This window comes from Prionailurus bengalensis, chromosome A3, assembly GCF_016509475.1.
Source record: "Prionailurus bengalensis isolate Pbe53 chromosome A3, Fcat_Pben_1.1_paternal_pri, whole genome shotgun sequence".
NCBI lineage: Eukaryota > Metazoa > Chordata > Mammalia > Carnivora > Felidae > Prionailurus > Prionailurus bengalensis.
This window is the reverse complement of record NC_057354.1, coordinates 86,708,746-86,728,392: the sequence shown is the minus strand read 5'-3', so window position 1 is coordinate 86,728,392 and position 19,647 is coordinate 86,708,746. Positions and strand designations below refer to the sequence as shown.

Here is a 19,647-nt window from a genome sequence, read left to right as displayed (position 1 = left end):
ATAAGTTATGCTCCTCTCTTGGGAGAGGAATGTTTGGAGAGTGGAAGAGGAGCAAGGAGAGATATTCTAGCAGAAATTCTCCCCACCTGGAAACATGAAGGAAATGGGCGATCCCTCCTAAAAGCCTAAATATGTACTATTGCTAGTATTCCATTTGTTGGGTTTCCAGATTAAAATGAGGAATCCTGTACAGGAACCCAACATGGCCTTGTTTTTCTTTTGCTGTCCTCCTTCCCCATTCATAAAGTTAAATAACCTGAAACATAATTGAAAGCATTCAGATTGGTAACCAGTTTTTAAAAAGTCAGCTGTGTGAGACACCTGGGTGGCTCAGTTGGTTAAGTGTCCGACTTCAGCTCAGGTCATGAACTTGCGGTTCATGAGTTCAAGCCCCGCATCAGGCTCTGTGCTCACAGCTCAGAGCCTAGAGCCTGCTTCAGATTCTGTCTCCCTCTCTCTCTGCCCCTCCCCTGCTCACACTGTCTCTCTCTTTCTCAAATAAATAAACATTAAAAAAAAAGAAAAAGCTTCACAAGTCTCAGGCCATTTGGTTCTCAGCAGTGCTAAGCAGTTGTCATGTGGTCAGGGACAATAGGACTCCCTTGAGAGCCGGTATTAGGTGGCCGGCACAGAATCCAGCTGGGAGGAGTTCTACTGGCCTTGTGGGTTGAGGGGTGCCTCACGCACCGTGAGAGGCACTGGCTCAGCAACCAGATGGGTCATAGCCATGGTTTTCTCCCAGCATTCAAGCAGAAGACGGAGTGAACCTCGGCTGGGTGCACCGATGGTTAGCGCTGACTTCTCTAAGGTCTAGCTGATAGCTTAAATGCTAACACAGGTTACAGACATCTCTTTCCCATTCCTTTCATAACATCACCTCTAAGCTGTGCACAAGGAAGCGAAGGGCCCAGAAGGTTGGGAGGAGGCAGGGGTGGAGTGTGCTGCACACAGGCTGCTCTGTACTCCTCTCCGATATGCTGCCTCCCTGAGTGGGGCTGAGTCTGGTGCGATCTACCTTTGGTTGACTTCCCTTCCTTCTAATAGACATCAGGGTCTGGAAGCCCCTCTGGGACACCCTGACATGTATTTCCATCGGCCCAGTCATACTGGTTATTCTTTTATAAAGAAATCTGCAATGTCCTTTTCTGGTTTCCTTTCGATTTTCTAGAACTCTCCCATTCCTGCAAAGCTTCCTGAACCAGTGAAAGCCAGTGAGGCAGCTGCAAAAAAGACCCAGCCAAAGGCCAGGTAAGAAGTGCCTGCCTGAGCATGCACATGTCCTGCACCCGCTGCCACAGTGGCAAGGGAAGGTGCTTTGTGACTGTTACACTGCCGCGGCCCGAGGCCACACAGAGCAGGAGAGCAAGTTCTGTCTCTTCTAGGCAGAAACTGTTCTGTGGGAGTGCAGGGAGGAACATAGTGAAACACAGTGATATACATTTGAAAGAGAATCAAGAACTCCGCAGCTGTTTCTTTTGCTTGGGAAGAGGCACAGGGGCATTCAGAGACGAGGCAACAGCAGACTTTAAATACTGCTAGTACCAGAGGGTCCTAGACGTGTGTTCTGACCCTCATGTAGCCTGGTTCACCACCCTAGTCCTTCACCTCCCCTTCTTTCTTACTTCCTGTGGCCCTGGCCATATCAGGAGAGTGCAGGTCAAGGCACTGACTCCATGAACAACAGCAGGAGAGCTTGTGGAGCTTAGTTAATCACATACCATGGGGTGTGGGGTCTTTGAAGAAACAAAGGCCAAGAGAGGATTGAAGAAGCTAGGATTTTATTTGGCTGTGAGAGAAATTAGGGAGGAAGCCACAGAAGGCTGGGAGAATCATCAGAAGGCAATGGAAGTCTAGACCAGAGAGAGGAAGGAAGATTGGGTGGAAGTGACCTAGAAACTGCCACACAATTTAAAGAAGGTTCACCAAAGGTGTCCGGGAATCCTCAAGCCAAGGTCAGCTACCAGAGGAGTCCCGGTGTTCCAGAAACAGGCCAACTTTAATATCCCTGTGACTGGGGTGCGAAGGCTGACAGCAGCCTGTGGGAAGCATGGCCTCAGAGCGAACATGGCAGTGGATTTCAGGGGCACAGCAGCTGGGGCACATGGTCTTTGCACCCCTTACATGTTGAAGGTCTGCAGGGCATATCCTCATGGCTGCCATGCTTCCAAATGGCAAATGCTGAGGGTAGTCGAGGAGACGTTTTATGCCTTTTTTTTCTCCCGTGTTCCTATGCCAAGGAAACATTACCAGCAAACTATCAACAGGGTACCTTACATGGGAATATGTGAATTTTCATAGAAGAGTAAAATAATTTCTACATTTTAAAACATTCTTAAATATTTATAGAATAAATATAAACGCTGATGTGGCTCTAAAATACTTCTTTTTAACAAACTTAGCAAACTGTATCCATGTTGTTATTTTGTAGTCTTTCTTACCTAACTCTGCCATGCTCACCTCTGGAAATTTCTTTGGGGGCTGATTTGATTAGCTGAGCATTTGGGTTTATGGGCATATTTCACCAGGCCCAAATATGGTGGGTACTGAGGCTAAGCAAGGATCCATTCCCGCAAAGCCCACATATTTATAACAGTGACAGTAACCTACCATTTGAGTGGTGCTCTGAGTGTAAAATGGAGAAAATAATACCTGCCTCATATGGTAGATGTGAACAGCAAATGCATCAGTCCCGTGAAACTGTTCTATAAGCTGTAGAGTGCCCAAGCTGTTGGTTTGTATGGATTCAGTAATGCTGCGAGAATACACAGACCTTACAGCCAAGAGATTTGGGTTATCTATAATTTGCAATGATTTCGTTTGTGTTCTCATATTTACTCCCCAGTCCCGAGCGGTGAGTTTTTCTTTCTAACTCTAGTTTTGAAGTAACCACTCTTCACTGAGGCATCATGTGTACCGGACCATACCAAGTTCTTTATATAAATAAGATGACTTTATTTTCCTTGAAATGAATCTGAGTTATTGCTGTTGTTCTCATTTTACAGATGAGGAAACAGACTCCGAATTATAAGTTGCCCAAGGCAGTTAATCAGTGTGGTTAGTAAGAAACCCAGAACTTCAGCATCCATACTCTGCTCTGTACGTTAAATGATTTGTTCACAAGCACATAGGTAGGACAACGTAGAGCCAGAGCTTCTGGCCTCAGGGTCTGTATTTTTTCACAGCACATTGAAGTCATATAGACTAACATTTTGAGTACTCTACAGTTCATAAGAACAGGTTTACGGTCATTGATGCATTTGATGTTCACATCTGCCTCATGATGTATTATTTTCTCATTTTTACACATAAGGGACCCAAGGCAAGAAGAAGTAAAATGACATACCTATTATTGCACAGTTAACGGGGAGCTAAACTCAAATATAGTTTTGTTTGACTCCAAATCCCTTGATCTCTAGGATGTTACCCTTAAGAGAAATCCATCCAGTGTGGAGGTTCTTAGTATTTGGTTTCTATAGAAGTCTCTTTGACTCTCTCACCCTTAGCTGTATTTTTCTTACACCTTTTTCCTCTTCTCCAAATCTGTCCCGTTTTCCCTCCTACCCTTCCCCAGGTTACAGCCCCCCTAAATAAAATAGCTTTTATATTATCAGTTTTCTACCCCGCACAAGAACATCCTTCTAGCAGGATTTCAGAGGAAAAGCCTCAGGGTCCACAATGGAGATATGTCATAGGCAAGGACATGGGGCCGGCTGCTTTGCTTCCTGCTTTGCATTTCATGGAGGCTGTGCCAGACATATTTTGGAAATATTCATGAAGCTTTTTTGGCCTTAACTTTAGTTATACTCTAAAGTGCTTTTTCAAAAGACAACTACTGTGATGTACCTGGGTGGCTTAGTTGATTGAACGTCTGAGTCTTGATTTTGGCTCAGGTCATGATCCCAGGGTTGTGGGATCAAGCTCTGCTTTGGGATGCTGAGCATGGAACCTGCTTAAGATTCTCTCTCTCTCTCTCTCTCTCTCTCTCTCTCTCTCTCTCTCTCTTCCCCTCTCCCCTGCTCATGCTCTCTCTCTAAAATATTCTTGGAGGGGCACCTGGGTGGCTCAGTCAGTTAAGCATCTGACTTCAGCTCAGGTGATGATCTCACAGTTCGTGGGTTTGAGCCCCATGTCAGGCTCTGTGCTGACAGCTCAGAGCCTAGAGCCTGCTTCAGATTCTGTGTCTCCCTCTCTCTCTGCCCCTCCCCTGCTCACTCTGTCTCTCTCTCTCTCTCTAAAATAAATAAACTTTTAAAAAATTTTAAAAAATAAAATAAAAATGTTTTTAATTTAAAATACGTTTAAAAAAAAAACCGTCAACTACTCTGATCTGAGTTAGGTAGTAGCCAGCTGGCTGGACTGCTCTAAATGAATGGAAGTTACCATCTGAACTTTAGCACCATCATAAGGAGCAAGTAGACCATACAGCAGTCCTCCCTATATTAATTTGGATTAGATTTGGCTGTGAGTTAAAGAAAGTCCAAAATGATAGTGGGTCATATAAGATAGATATTTATCTTTTCTTTCAAGTAAGCAAAGTCTGGAGGTAAGTAGTCCATGCCATCTCTCTATGATTGTGGCCGTGACCTCACAGACCAAGATGGTAGCATCCCTGCTCCAAGCAACAGGATGAAGGAATAGCCAAAGAAGAGACAAATGGCATACACTACTTATTTCTTAAGGTTTCTAGAAATTACCATATAACAATCTGGTTTCCCATGTAGGGCCAAAACTTAGATGCATTGGCCACACCTGATTATAAGAGAGGCTAGGCAATGTGATTTTTACTCTGTGGCCCGGTGCCCAGCTAAAAAAAATTTTAATTGAAATATATTTGACGTATAACATTGTATAAATTTAATGTGTACAAGAGCTAAGCATTTTATTACCCTGGAAAGAAGAAGAACACGTGTATTGGAGGAAATAGATATGTGTCATAGTCCCCAAATCCTTTATCTTAAATTATTTACTTATTCCTTTTAGTTGCCTTATTGGATTCACTCATTTGCATGCTTTTTATTGTAGGGAGACTATTTTGACATGGTATTAGGAGGGTCCCAAGGTCAGATTAGGTAGAGAAACATTGTATTCTGTATCGTGCTGTCTTCGAAGTTCTGCATACACATTCACAGGTGAAAAGTTCTTCTGGAAAGAAGTCTGCTTGGTATATTCTGAACAGTGTGTTAAAACTTATTTCCCACCAAACCTTTCTTCCTAACATCTTGTAACACATAATACCGGGTGGAACACCCTTTGGCAGATGTCGATTAAGCAGATCTGGAAGATTTGGATAGGTGTGGATGGGAAAGCCAATCAATCTATCAAGTACTCTGTCTACCCCTCCCCACCTTCCCACACTTTAACATGAATCTGTTTTCTCCCCTTTCCTTTCCTAGACTGACAGATCCCATTCCCACAACAGAGACTTCAATTGCACCACGTCAGAGGCCTAAGGCTGGGCAGACTCAGCCAAACCCAGGAATCCTTCCCATCCAGCCAGCTTTGACACCTCGAAAGAGGGCCACAGTTCAGCCCCTGCCCCAGGTTGCAGGTCAGTAACTAGGTTGGTTTGAAATTTGGTATACCTCTTTGTTATCCTGGACATTACACAAGTCTTGGGAAGCCTACTTTTGCTTCAGGAATGGAATTCAGAGGCACAAAAGAAATAATGGTTTGCCTTCAGGAACAAGAGGTGAACTCCCATTGAAATTATATGGCAAGTGGTTGTCCAAAGGAGAATCCTCTCACTGAATTTTGTGGGGGACCTTCATGACCACTGAAGCCTGATAACTCATTTTTTCTAGTCTTGGTCCTCATTTTGTGGCTTGGTCCATTCATCCCATGCCTTCCTTTTTATTTCCTATATTTCTCTTTGCTTTTAAAGAAACAAGACCCTCCTCTTTTTGACAGAGGAATTGTTTCTTTAATGTTCTGTCTCTTAAAGTACCTGTTACCACTCTGTTTTGGTATTCTGGTTCTAATAAGATAACTTAGTTTAGAGGATCTAAATTTTCAAGTAACTGAACTTAGTCATTACTTCCCCTATTAGGAAGCTGTTTCTAATGAATTTGGTAGTTATCTGCTTATAGCCAGGCATCTAGACTGGGGTTGCATAACTTACATGTAAAACATCAAAGAATGCTTTTGTCCTAAAGCATGCCAGTAAGTGCAAAGATCACGTTTGTGTGCAGGGGCATCTTACTGAACCTTGTTTTGAAAAATATGAAGCACATAGTTTAGCAAGAAGAAGTGCGAAGGCAGGAGCACATGGATCTTGGGGCTGTTGGTCCACTTATCACCCCCCTCTTTATTGCTTTGGCAAGAGAGAAAGCAAGCTGTTTTCGTCTGGAAGAATTTTGGGCCTTTATATGGAGTTTATTCTCATTACAGGATCCAGCAATCAGCCTGGCCTTTTAGCCAGTGTTCCCCAACCCAAAACCCAGCCCCAACCCAGCCAGCCTCTACCGCAGTCTCAGCCCAAGCAGCCACAGGCTCCACCCACCCCACAGCAGACGCCTCCCACTCCAGCCCAGGCTCTGCCCACTCCAGCCCAGGCCACCCCCCAGCACCAGCAGCAACTCTTCCTCAAGCAGCAACAGCAGCCACAGCCACAGCAGCAGCAGCCACCGCCATCTTCCCAGCAGCCTGCAGGCACGTTTTACCAGCAGCAGCAGCAGCAGCAGCAGCAGCAGCAGGCTCAGCAGGCTCAACAGGTAAGCTGTTCACAGTCTTCTTTTGCTTGGCATATCGGAGACAGTGCTGCGAAAAGGCCCAGTAGGTACAGGCATCTTCCTTGAGAAGCCCTGGGAAGACAGAGAGCCACTAGACATGACATCATTGCTTCTCCCAGAGGTAAATACTAGAAAACACTGAGTAGTGGAGCCGTCACTGGGACACTCACACCCCTTTCTCTTCACCTGGATGGAGGAACCTCAGCAAGGGAGATATTTCTTGAGAGAGAGAGAGAGAGAGAGAGAGTGAGAGTGAGAGAGTGCACAAGCAAAAGAGCATGAGCAGGGAAGGGGCAGAGAGAGAGGGAGACAGAGGATCCAAAGCAGGCTCTGCACTGTCAGCACAGAGCCTGATGTGGGGCTCGAACTCACAAACCTCGAGACCATGACCTGAGCCGAAGTCCGACACTTAACTGACTGAGCCACCCAGGTGCCCCTCAAGGGAAATATTTTTTTAAGGACTCTTCTCTCTTCTTTTTCTAATACAACTGCATCGTTACCATACTAAAATATTTCTTATTATTATAAAATATCCAGTAACATTTAACTCTTCCTGATGTCTCATGATTTAAGTTGGCTTGTTAGACTCAGGATCCAAACAAGGTCCACCACATGTTATATTTAGTTGTGATATATCTTTTTTCTATCATTATCTTTTCATATATCTTTTCTACATTTTTTTACTATGAACATATTCATTTTATAATGACTGACGTATCTTTTAAGTCTCCTTTTATTCACATATGCCATCTCCCTCCCTCTTTTTTTCCCCCCTCTGCCATTCAGTTTTTTGAAGAAACTGGGTCATTTGTCCTATAGTATTTTCCATCTCTGGATTTGGCTGATGCATCTGTGTGGTCACTTAATATGTTCCTCCATCCTCTGTGTAAACTGGTAATTTTTTGAGGCTTGCTCCATATTTGATTCAGTTGACTCATTCTTTGTTCTTCTGGTTGTATCACATCAGGAGGCGTATAAAGTCTGGTTGTCTTCTCTTTTATTAATATTAAGATCAGTCAGGGAGTTTGGTGTCTGTCTGATCCATTCATTTAATGCCCCTGATCAGTTTAGCAGCCACTGCTGATCATTTCCTAAGTCCATTAACTCCTTAGGGACGGCAACATGGTGGTATGCTAACCTTCCCCCTCTTCCCTGAGGGGCTGGAATTTTTCTGTGAAGAATTTTTCTCTACTACTTGATGACCCTGAAGTACTGTTTATACAGAAAAGGTAGAAAAAATGCTTGATTCTTTTCCCCCGTGTTTACCAGTTTTCAGAATGGGTTTGTTCCTAGTGTCATCTGATGGTGAACAAAGAGGTTTCTGTTCTGTTTTAGCATCGTCATGAACTCAGGGATTTTAACATATTTGATACATTTCCATGCATTGCCATTTTAAACATTTTATTTTGATGCTTGAATTGCCCCAGCTTTGGCCAGTGGAAGTCTTTTCAGATTGACTCTTGGGTCCTTTGGTGGTGACCCAGCCGTCTTTAATGGTTTCCTTGCTATTTAGTGTAACAAGCCCTTCCAGGGTCACTCTGCCCTTGACCTCGACCTGGATTTCTCTGAAGGAGCTCCATTTCCTTTTAATGGAAATCGTATTTAGAGACCACAATCTTGTTACTAAAGATATTCATTTGCTAATAGGTTGGTTATTGTTTTTAAGCCTTTTCAGTGGATACTTGGGAAATGTATTTTGTTCGTTTTGTTCTGTTAATAGAATATACACCATGAATCCATGGTATTAAGATTTCTTTGCCTTTTTCATTCTTAGAATGTTTAGCTCATTATTTTCTGCAGAGTTTGGCTATAAATTTGATACACAGGTTTATTTGTTTCATTTTGCTTTTGATTTATAGTTATTGCTGAATTTTGGTTTAATTTTGTTTCATTAAAATATAAAACAGTAACAGAATTTCAAAGTTAAATCTACAGAATTCTGTCCACTCCATCCCGTAATAGAGAGAGAGCCCTCATTCCTGTTTACAACTTAAGAATATTCCCTTTTAAAGACACATAGCATGGTTTATTCAACCAGTCCCCTGTTGATAAACATTTGGTTGTTTCCAGCATTTTGCAGTTATAAACAGGCAGCTATTTATTGACATCAGCTTCTTTGCTAACCCTTTACCTTTGCCCCAGGAGGCAAACAGTGTCCTCTCAGTTAACTCTACAACTAAGTAACAGTGTTTGGGAAGTTCAAAGACAAGATCTTGACTTTTGTTAACCAGTAGGCCCTTGTTTGACCTCTGTGCATGTATGCTTACTGTGTGTGTGTGTGTGTGTGTGTGTGTGTGTGTGTGTGTGTAGCACACAGTGCTTAGCAGTGCAGAGTAGAGGGATGGATAAGAAGTATCTGTATCCTGAGGCAGGGAGAATATAACTTGAAACAATTAGTTATCAGTGTGAGATCAAATATCAGTAAGTGCGGTAGAGTGTACTGAACATTTTGAATGTTTAAAGGTGGAAGAGTTAGTAAGATAGAGCTGTCGGGACATAATTTTCAGAAGGGTTTGGAAGGACTCTATTAGCTGGGCTAGGATTTAGGTCATTCTTTTCGGTGTCATCACTGCTTCATCCTGTTCACGAAGCATTTTGATCGTGGCTGCTCCCAAATCCCTTTATAAGCGGGATTACCTCTGTGATTGGGAGATGATTTATTAGCTTCTGTTACACTCCAGCATGGGGAGTCACAAGCTGCCCAGTCAAATGGAAGCCCTCAGGCTCGCCGTAGAAACCCACCCGGAAGCCAGTGTGCAGTGCAGGAGGCAGCACCGTGCAGTGGATGCAGCCTGGCAGTGGAAGGTGCCGCCGGGTCCATTGTAATGCCCCAAGGTTCCCCTCGTGAGTTGTCAGGCCAAGCTAAAAGACTTCTGCCCACCCTTGCCTTTGGCCTCGGACTGGGCTTAGTTGTGACTGAGACATTTGTGTCTTGCGGAACATTGTTCAGAGACAGGCTTTCTTCACCTCCCGCTTTCTTGCCGCTCCCCCTGCTTAGTTTCAGGCAGTACACCCAGCAGCCCAGCAACCAGCAATTGCCCAGTTCCCTGTGGTGTCCCAAGGAGGCTCTCAACAACAGCTGATACAGAACTTCTACCAGCAACAGCAGCAGCAGCAGCAGCAGCAGCAGCAGCAGCAGCAGCTGGCCACGACTCTGCATCAGCAGCAGCTGCTGACTCAGCAGGCCGCCTTGCAGCAGAAGAGTGCTGTGGCAGCAGCACAGCAGCCCCAGGCACAGCCGGCCGCAGCCCCACAGCCACCACCGGCCCAGGAGCCAGCGGTAAGAGCCAGCCAGGGCTCAGAGCAGAAGAGCACACAGTGAGGGTGGGTGAGAAGGTGGAAACCCGGCGGGGGGCTGGGGCGGGGCCCCTGTTTAGGCTGGGCCTCTTCCCCATTCTTATAGTTCAAATATTTGATTTTTTTTTTCTTGATATTTTCCAAGGTCATGATGAAGTATTCTGTAGAAGATAGAGGTTCTAAAAAAGATGATCCTAGGCCACTGATGAAGTGAACATTTTTATTTGTAATTCTAAAATTAGACTGGCAGAAAGAGTTGCATGTTGTCTCTATCAGTGCCACTGATGAGCAGTCAAGGACCTGGGTAGGATTAGAGCTAACCCCTTTCCCTTCGAGGGCCAGTTTGGCCATCGTGACCTTTTCAATCTCTGGAGGTTGGTGTGGGCTCCCAGCTTTACCCTGAGTCCTGAGGGTGCTTTATTTAGTCTTTGTCTTGGATGACATTACCAGCCACCTCATTGAAGTCTACTGTGCAGCCGCTTTCGGGGGCCTCCTTGCTGGGACTGTTGACCGCGGCCTAACCCTCTGGGTCTCTAGGCATCTGAGTACTGTTTGAGCCGCCTTGTCATGCTAGAAACTGGGCATGTCCACTTCTAGCAACTGCCTGACTACAGCATCAGAACCCCTGCCTCCTCTCCTGATTGATCTGTACAGCTTCGGCATTCTCAGGCACATGGTGTTTGGCCTCTACTAAGTGCTCTTAATTCTGTACCCACATATTTCTGAGTGACAGTGAAGAAAATATCATGGTGATAGAAAAAAGGCACTTTATGTATCCAGCCAATAGAGTATCACGGCTACTCTCTTATTCCCAGGGAAGTCCAACTACTAGACAAATGAAAGAAAAGTAAGAAGTCATCTTTCTGAGGATTGGTTTCTAATAGAGTCTTGTCGCCCATCTCAAACCAAAAAAAACCTTTATTCCTTCAAAAGGAAGCAGTACCGTAAATAGATTGTCTTCTTTGAGCCTCAGCTAAGTGTGTGTTCAGTGTCTTTACACCTTCGTTTCTAAAACAGCACAGTCTTCCTGCAGGCGTGTGGTAGACAGCCACTCTCTGTGTTTTTAACAAGACCTAAAGTTCCTTTTGTTAATGGAAAAAAGGGTTTTTAAAAAATTATTATATGATGTAGGTAGTTGAGATATTAATTGTCTAGTCTAATCCCCTTGTTTAATGGAATTGGAAACTAGGCCCAGGCCAGCAAGGGATTACTCAAGACACACAGACTGACAACAGCAGAGCAAGGGAAGGAACCAAAGAATCCTGATCTGCGTTCAAGGATAATAACAAAGATGCTCATCCAGGGGGATGAAATGATCAACAGCCATTGACTACACTTCTTATAAGGTTCCCCCTTACTGTCCCTCTTTTGGGAATGAAATTATGAACCTTCTCCATGTTCCTTGGCTGAAAACAGACTTTGAGCACTTGGCTTGAGAGTATTCTGTTGAGGGGACGAAGAAGGAACGGGAGCAGAGCATGCTTGTAGCCAGGAGCCAGAGAGCTTCCCAAATTTGCCTTTCTCCAGTGACCCTTGGCAGGACTTCCCTGGAGAAGCAAGTGAGTGCATGTAAAAGATACCCTGCAGCCACCTTAAAGCAATAATCTGCAAAGGGAAAATGGCAGCCTACCGGAGATACTTTATTGCAGTCTTATTAGTAATAGCCAAAAGAATGGAAGTCACCTAATTGTTCAAGAACCCAACTGTGCAGCCATTAAAAATCATGGTTATAAAGTCTGTACAACAGTATGAGCGCATTCATGAGGTAATGTTGAGATTGTGGGGAAAGTATGTACTTGACAAGAGACTTAAATATAAGATACCAAGAAAATAAGAAGAGTTGTATTAGAATATAGTACTAATTGTGGAATGGAAGTCGGAGTGTTTTTCCCCCTTTTGTATATATTCTTGCGTTCCTAGATCTGACTGTACTCCTTGTATAGTTACATATTTTGTTCTTTAAAAAAATCTTTAGCAAGACCGACATCTGAGTCTGAGTCTGCTTTACTTCCCCTTCCACCGTGGTTTGTGCGTTCCTCCTCCCGCTTCCTAATCTTTGGCGGAGACATGATGGTGAAGAAAAAAGTCCTGAGCCTAGTAAGGAGACAAGGATTCTGTCCCCAGGTGACCCTGTGACCTTGAACAAGCAAGCACATAGCCTTAGGGTGCCTTGGTCTCGGTTCCTTTGAAGTGTGGGAGTTGGAATCTGTGCTCTCCAAGGTCCCTTTGACTCTCACATTCTTAGATTTGAAATGGCAGTAAAACTTTCTGCCTGGGAGTGCTTGGGTGGCTCAGTCAGTTGCTCCTGAGCAGCTGGGATTGAGCCCCATGTTGGGCTCTGTGCTGAGCGTGGAGCCTGCTTAGGATTCTCTCTCTCTCTCTCTCTCTCTCTCTCTCTCTCTCTCTCTCTCTCCCCCTCCCTCCCTCCCTCCCTCCCCCCCCCCCGCCCCTGCTCACTTGTGCACTCTCTAAAATTAAAAAACAAAATAAAACAAACAAAAAAAAAACCTGTCTGCCTGACATGGTTGTTGGGAGGAGTAGCTGAATGGGTTGGAGTCATTTTGTATTCATAGATTGCTGTGATAGGTAAGGTGTCCTGACGATAGAAGCTCTGTTCTTTAGTGTGCTGCATACAGGGATAGGTAAGAGGAAGGGACAGTGTTCTCCAGGGAGTCTGGACTCTTCAAAATAAAGAGACTCAACAGTTAAGTATACCTTTCTCAAAGTAATGAATTATCTTAACCTCCAAAAAATAAGCTAATCCAGTTCTGTTTGTAAAGCCATTCTGGTCTCCGTGGGTACTGGCTTAAGGTTGGCTGTTGCAGGCACATCCTGAACCCCTGAAGGAAGTTTTGGAGCCAGAGCTCTGGTCTTTACAGGGCATTCTGCTTCTCCCTCAGAGGTGCCTCAGCTGCTTTACCCTCTGACCTTCGTTTGACTGATGTTTGAGCTTTATATTGTCATCCATTCAATTGGTGGGTGATTATGTACTCAAACGTGCACATCACCTACCTCAGTAAAATTCAGACTCTGAATCAACATAAGGACAGAAAGTCCTGGGCTGCTCAGCATCCTGACCCAAGTAGCTGGACCCTCTGGTTCCCTTTCTCTCTCAGGACCTACCTTCGAAGACACAGAATGTGAAAACTGAGCTATAGCATGGACGGGGCATCTTAATCTGAGATGAGGGACCAGAGGGAAGTGATAGTGAAATACCTGGGGCCTTCAAGATTCTAAATAATTCTGTCTCTGGACTGACAAAATTAAAGGGTTAGGTGGCCTTGTTAATACTATTTTTTTGTTCCTCTTATTGATAATAGCACTTTGTAGATTGTGACTTAGGCTTCAAGTGTAACCAAGTGGCCACAAAGATGTTCCTATTGGCTTTTCTGTGGTGATGGTTTGTTCTGCCTCCTGAAAATGGCCCAAATCTCAAGACTCCTTGTGTTATTAGATCAGTTATCATCAAGCGCTTTTCAAATTTTTTATTTCTTACTAATATTATCTACCTGGTTCTTCAGTGCCTTTTCCAAACTGAAGGGTGGAACAAGTTAACCCCACTACCCCGATGCTGTACACATTTTCTCAGGGGAGGCACAGAAATAGAATCGTGTAGACTCACCTTATCAATGAAATAAAGAGGCTTAAGAACAAAATGAACAAAAAAAGCACTACCATTTATGAATCACAGTAGAATCCTAACTTATTCCTAACCAGTGGTCTGAGCTATATCGGAGTCGGGGGTCTCTTAGCAGGAATTATTCAGCGCAAATGTGTTTTAGCGGGGGGTGTGCCGTCATTGACTTCTGACCGTGGTGGTAGATTGTTTAAAACATGCACGCTCTTTGGAGGCATTCTGAATGAGTTCCTTTGTGACCTTGGAAGCTGAAAGTGGTCCTGTAGGATACATACTCGATTTTTGGAGTTAGTAATAGCTTCTGCAGTCTTATGCTCTGGACCGTATGCATGATTAGTCTGGATAACATTGCTGATGAACGCTGAAATTTACATAGAAGCATCAGATAAATAGCATGTTGGTATCAGTCCCAGAGTTAAAGCTCAGATTGTCAAAAACTGGGTTTCTTTCTTTCTGGTTGTTATTGGTAAATTCAGCCATTTGAATCCCATAGTAGCTCTCATGTGGCATTTTTTATTATGCTTGTCTGTTTATTTGTTTTTCCTCCCCCCCCCACTTTTTTTGGGGGGGGTGGGGAACACTTGTCATTTTTCTTCCTAGCAGATTCAAGCCCCAGTAAGACAACAGCCAAAGGTTCAAACAACCCCACCTCCTGCCGTCCAGGGACAGAAACTCGGATCTCTCACTCCTCCATCATCCCCCAAGACCCAGCGTGCTGGGCACAGGCGGATTCTCAGTGACGTAACCCATAGTGCGGTCTTCGGGGTCCCTGCCAGCAAATCAACCCAGCTGCTCCAGGCAGCTGCAGCTGAGGCCAGCCTCAATAAGTCCAAGTATGCGGTGCTTCCTCTTTATCTTTCTTACTGCTGTGGGCCAGGGCTGCTGTGTGCCAGGGCTGTGTAATTCTTGGCATCTGCGTGTCGATGTGTGTAGATGTACATATAATGGTAGGTGTCTGTGTTTGTTAAGAAACTGAATTTGCCTGTAGTACGTAGACCATACTGATCTTAAGGAATAATTTCACATTTGCTTGACTGTTTTCTATTCTCTCACCCATTTCATGTTCCACAGAGTATTTTTTAAACTTGTAGTCTGATCAAATCTCCATGCTGAAAATCTCTCATTTGGCTCCCCATTGCCTGTGGGTTATATCTGAACTCATTGGTTAACAGACCAAAGGCTGTTGTATCACATTGGTGGACTTGTCACTCTCCATCATCGCGAGCGCTTTGTTCATCCTGTGCCCTCTCCCCAGACTGCCACTACCCTCCTTGTCCACCTAGGAAATGCTTATTTTTTTCATCAAGATCCATGCAGAGATGACCTTTTCTTTGACCCTTTGGTATCATATATAAGCTTGTCTCAACCTTTTTTGAGCATGCATCACATTGTATCGTCATTATTTGTTTGTATATCCAGCTGATCTAGCCTGTAAATTCCTCCAAGACAAGGACCGTGTCTTAACCTTTGTAAATCCAGTGACTGGCTTTGTGCCTGAAATAAAGTAGATAGCAATGAGTGCTCGCTAGGTAAATGCAATTTCAGACCCTCGGCTTTCTTGGAATCATGCACCCTAATGTTAAAAATCTTTAAGTCATTAATTAAATGCAAAGTCTCAAGAGAGACTTTAGAAGAAAATTAGGTAATGATACCACAAGATAGTGATAACCGTCTTTGTTTCCCTTTAACTGTGATGATGACCACTCACGGTGGCCCTTCATTCTCTGTGGGCTAGATCCTGACAGATGGGAGGCACCTGAAAAGATGGGTGTAACATTGTGGATGTTACAGTGGGTGCCATAGGAGGCACAAGCCTAAGAGCAGGTTGCTTTGGGATTCTGGATTGAAAGGACTTGCAGATGAGACCAAAAATCTAAGCAAGAGATGAAAGAAGTAGCGGGAGATAAATGATCGTGAAGGAACGGGAGATATTTATTTCACACAGTGAGAAAAGTATCTGTGGAAAGTGTCTGATTGCTGGAGAAAGTGCTTGCTAATAATGGTTGGACCTAGAAAACAAATTGATCTGAAACAGAGAAAGCAGATTGACCCTTTTTCAACTTTTTTCATTTCGTGGGGGTGGGAACCTACCTAGGTCTGCAACCACCACTCCATCAGGCTCTCCTCGGACCTCCCAGCAAAATGTTTATAATGCTTCAGAAGGTTCTACGTGGAATCCCTTCGATGACGACAATTTCTCCAAACTCACCGCTGAAGAACTACTGAACAAGGACTTTGCCAAGCTGGGGGAAGGTGAGCGATTGGTGTCTTTCTGTGATTCTTAAAACCCTAGCTCCAGAGGAGCATGCCTGTGAAAATGGAGGGTTGGCTCCTTCTTTCCCTCAGAGGCTTGATTTCGAAGTACGTGTGCAAACTGGTATGTTTACCAGGGCACTGACGTCTTTCCATCCTCAGGAACTCCTGGCCTGTTGCAGGCAGGGGCACGGAGAGCGGGACTCTTTTAGGAAGGATTTGGTAGCAGAGCTCAGGATGGTAGTGTCAAGCACGGTCACTCCTCAGACAAGTGTGATGGGTTTCTCGTCCTACGTGTGTTTATTATCACAGAAAGTTGTTACTGCTCACCCAGGAGAGTGTGCTGCCCTCACGTGAACATTGAATCTCTCACCATGATTAGAATTCTGACTGCGAAAAGGCAATCAAATGAATAGAAGGCACCATTTCTACTCTCAAAAACCCACAGTCTATTTTGGAAGGCAGGACACAGATACACACACAGGCGTGCAACATGCACTTTGGGAAAACAACAGCACGTTGGGAAAATCCTTCGAGAAGAGTACCTCAGCATTAGACAAGAGCACAGGGTAAAGGAATGACCAGAACCGAGTGAATGATACAGACTTTGACCAGACATTTTAACTTTAGCTATTATTTTATAGATATCTTTTAAAAATTTGTATTACTTTCTTATCCTTTTATTTATTTTTTTGTAGTTTATTTATTTATTTTTGGGTTGAGAGCACACACTCAAATGCATGCACAAGTAGGAGAGGGGCAGAGAGGGGGGATCTGATGTGTGCTCTGAGCTGACAGCAGATGGTCCGATGTGGGGCTCAAACTCATGAACGGTGAGATCATGGCCTGAGCCAAAGTTGGATGCTTACCCAACTGAGCCATCCACGTGCGCCTTCTTATCCTTTGAAGCCAAAGATAGGGTATAGGATTTGACTCTGACAGACAACTAACTCATTGTCAAATTATTTCATTGTTATGCATGCCAGTTATTGTTCTAGAATAACAGAAATACCTTCATGGGCTATTGAAAACTCTAGTATTTTTGCACTTGATTAAAAGACTGCCAAACTTAGGGCTGCCTGGGTGGCTCAGTTGGTTAACCATCCGACCTCGGCTCAGGTGATGATCTCGTGGTTTGTGGGTTCGAGCCCTATGTCAGGCTCTGTGCTGACAGCTCAGAGCCTGGAACCTTCAGATTCTGTGTTTCCCTCTCTCTCTGACCTTCCCCCGCTCATGCTCGCTCTCTCTCTCTCTCTCTCTCTCTCTCTCAAAATAAGTAAACATTAAAAAAAAGAGACTCCTAGGTTTTAAAATTCTTGTGTCTATTTTTAATAATTTCCTGTCTCTCTTCTGTCACATTGAACTGCTACCATTGTTCCTGTCCCTTGTGACGTCTCAGTCCCACCGCTTCCCCCACGCCCCCTTCTCATGTCCACTCCTGAACTGTTTCCACCACAGAAAACAGATTGGCAAACTCATTAGAATTACATAAAAATAAATGGATTTGGAATAAGGACTGGAGGCATCCTGCTCTGAGTAAGGTGCTTGAACCTTCGGGCTTTCGCTCCAGCCATCTCTTTTGTGGCTTTTTACTTATTTATTTGAAAAAATTTTTAGTGATGATAAATATACATAACATAAACATTAGCTTCTTAACCATTGTTAACTGTACAGTTCAGTAGTGTTAGTTACATACTCACTGTCGTGCATCCAATCTCCAGAACTCTTTTTTGCCTTGCAAAACCAATGTGCGATCTTTGATTCTTAAAACTTCCCTCCTTTTCTCACTGTTGTCTCCGTTATTGCAGTGACTAGACAGAGACCTTTGAATAGCTGAGGTGTTGCCATAATGCAGTAAAAAAAAGTCTAGAAGTCACTTCAGAAGGTGCCCTTCATCTCCTGCATGTATGTGCACATCATGGGATTTTGCTGGAGTGAACTGAGTGGTATTTTGTCTCTCCAGGCAAACATCCTGAGAAGCTTGGAGGCTCAGCTGAGAGTTTGATCCCAGGCTTTCAACCAACTCAAGGTGATGCCTTTGCCACTCCCTCATTTTCTGCTGGAACAGGTTAGTATAGCAAACGTGTGAAACACAGGGCTTACCGTTGTTAACCTCCACAGATAACTCTGGCACACCAGTGAGCCCCAAATCTTGGTGTTAACTTATGTTTTCTTTTATTCAGAAGATTTCCAATATTAAAGATCAGGGGGAAAAAAAATCTGGAAACACTTGAATTCAAATGATTCTCTTTGGTTCACATACATACTTTAAGCAAATGGTTCTCTTTGGTTCACATACATACTTTAAGCAAGTATTTCTAAATTTAAGAACATCATTCTGTTAATCTCTTTTAGGTTAGTTATTTAGGTTCTGTGGAATGACTTGAAGAATTCTAAGAATTAGATGTTCTATCCTGTATCCAAGACTCTACTGAGCTGTGTTTTTGTGCATGTGTGCGTGTTTATGGGGAGAGGGAGATATCTTTTTAAAAAAATTAGGCCTTTTTTAAATTAAAGAAGCAATAGTAAAAAATTAATTTTCTCCTTTATTAACAGAAATTATACATAGTAAACTATACTTCGATTAACATTTCTTAAAAATTAAAAAATGATACATATTTATTATATAAAAGCAATATTTATAGAAAAGCATAGGGAAGAAAGTTAAAATGCCCATAATCTTGCCACTGAGAAACAGCTCAGGGATACCATTTTGGTTCCTGTTAGTGGCATTTGACATTTTTAGGGTCACAGATATCTTGTGAATCTAATGAAAGTTATAGATCTTCTCCTTCATGAAAATACATGACCACAATTTTGTACACAGTTTTTAACCTCAGCTTAAGACTCTAATGTACATCTTTATCGTCCTATTTTAAAACCAAATTTTCTCACTTACTAAATCTGGCACATTTCCCACATCATTAAAGAAGCTCTTAAATTTTAAAAAGATCTGCATTAAATTGCTTCTATGCATTTGTCCTAATGTATTTAACCAAGTAACCTCTTTTTTAAACATTAATTTGCTTTCAGTGTTTTACTATTATATTTCCCTCAGCGGCAGGTGTGAGGTTTTGAGTGTATGTGTGTGTATATATATGTATATGTATGTATATATATATGTATGTACGTACATATGTATGTATATATGTATATGTGTATATATATATTCTGTGTACATATGGAATGTGATATATTTCTGAAATTGATCATTTTAGTTGTATGGATTAATTTCTGATTTTAACCTTATATATTCTTTCTTTCTTCCTGCTTTCTTTAGGTGTGCAGTAGTTTTTCTAACTTCATGTATACATTTCTTATTGGAACTTTGGCTGTCATTACATAATATCCTTTACAGTTTCTTTAAGATAACTTGTAGGAGATTATTTATTCAATCAGAAGATATGTGTCTTTTAAGGCTTTGGTACCTGCTTTTAAATTGGCCTCTGGGAACGCTGCACAAATTTTATTTTGATCAATAGTGAATGAGAGTAATTTTTCTGCCATTTCCTCACCCAGCCCAGTTCAGAGGCTGTACACAGAGGACAGTATCTACTGGCCATTTTTATTTCTTCTGGGATATGTATTGTTCATGTCCTTTGCCTTTTTTTCTCTTCTATTTTTTTTTTTTTTTTGGTCCTGTGTTCATTTTGTTCTTATTAATTTGTAAGAGCTATTCCTATGTCCTGTATTGTAAACATTTTCCCCAGCCTGTCATTTGTCCTACACAAG

General features: G+C 43.0%; 1 protein-coding gene across 16 annotated transcripts in view; it reads left to right on the top strand.

Moving 5' to 3' along the window:
- The window catches only part of AAK1 (AP2 associated kinase 1), a 172,142-nt gene that overhangs the window by 114,042 nt on the left and 38,453 nt on the right, over positions 1 to 19,647 (top strand). For 7 of the 16 annotated variants that reach the window (XM_043603559.1, XM_043603569.1, XM_043603563.1 and 4 more), the window contains exons 10-16: positions 1,169 to 1,248; positions 5,394 to 5,548; positions 6,388 to 6,710; positions 9,727 to 10,008; positions 14,263 to 14,495; positions 15,740 to 15,915; positions 17,879 to 17,983. In XM_043603559.1, the coding sequence (XP_043459494.1) occupies positions 1,169 to 1,248; positions 5,394 to 5,548; positions 6,388 to 6,710; positions 9,727 to 10,008; positions 14,263 to 14,495; positions 15,740 to 15,915; positions 17,879 to 17,983 (1,354 nt within the window). The remainder of the gene's footprint in view (positions 1 to 1,168; positions 1,249 to 5,393; positions 5,549 to 6,387; positions 6,711 to 9,726; positions 10,009 to 14,262; positions 14,496 to 15,739; positions 15,916 to 17,878; positions 17,984 to 19,647) is intronic. The other 9 variants (XM_043603567.1, XM_043603571.1, XM_043603562.1 and 6 more) reach the window with 3 other exon arrangements.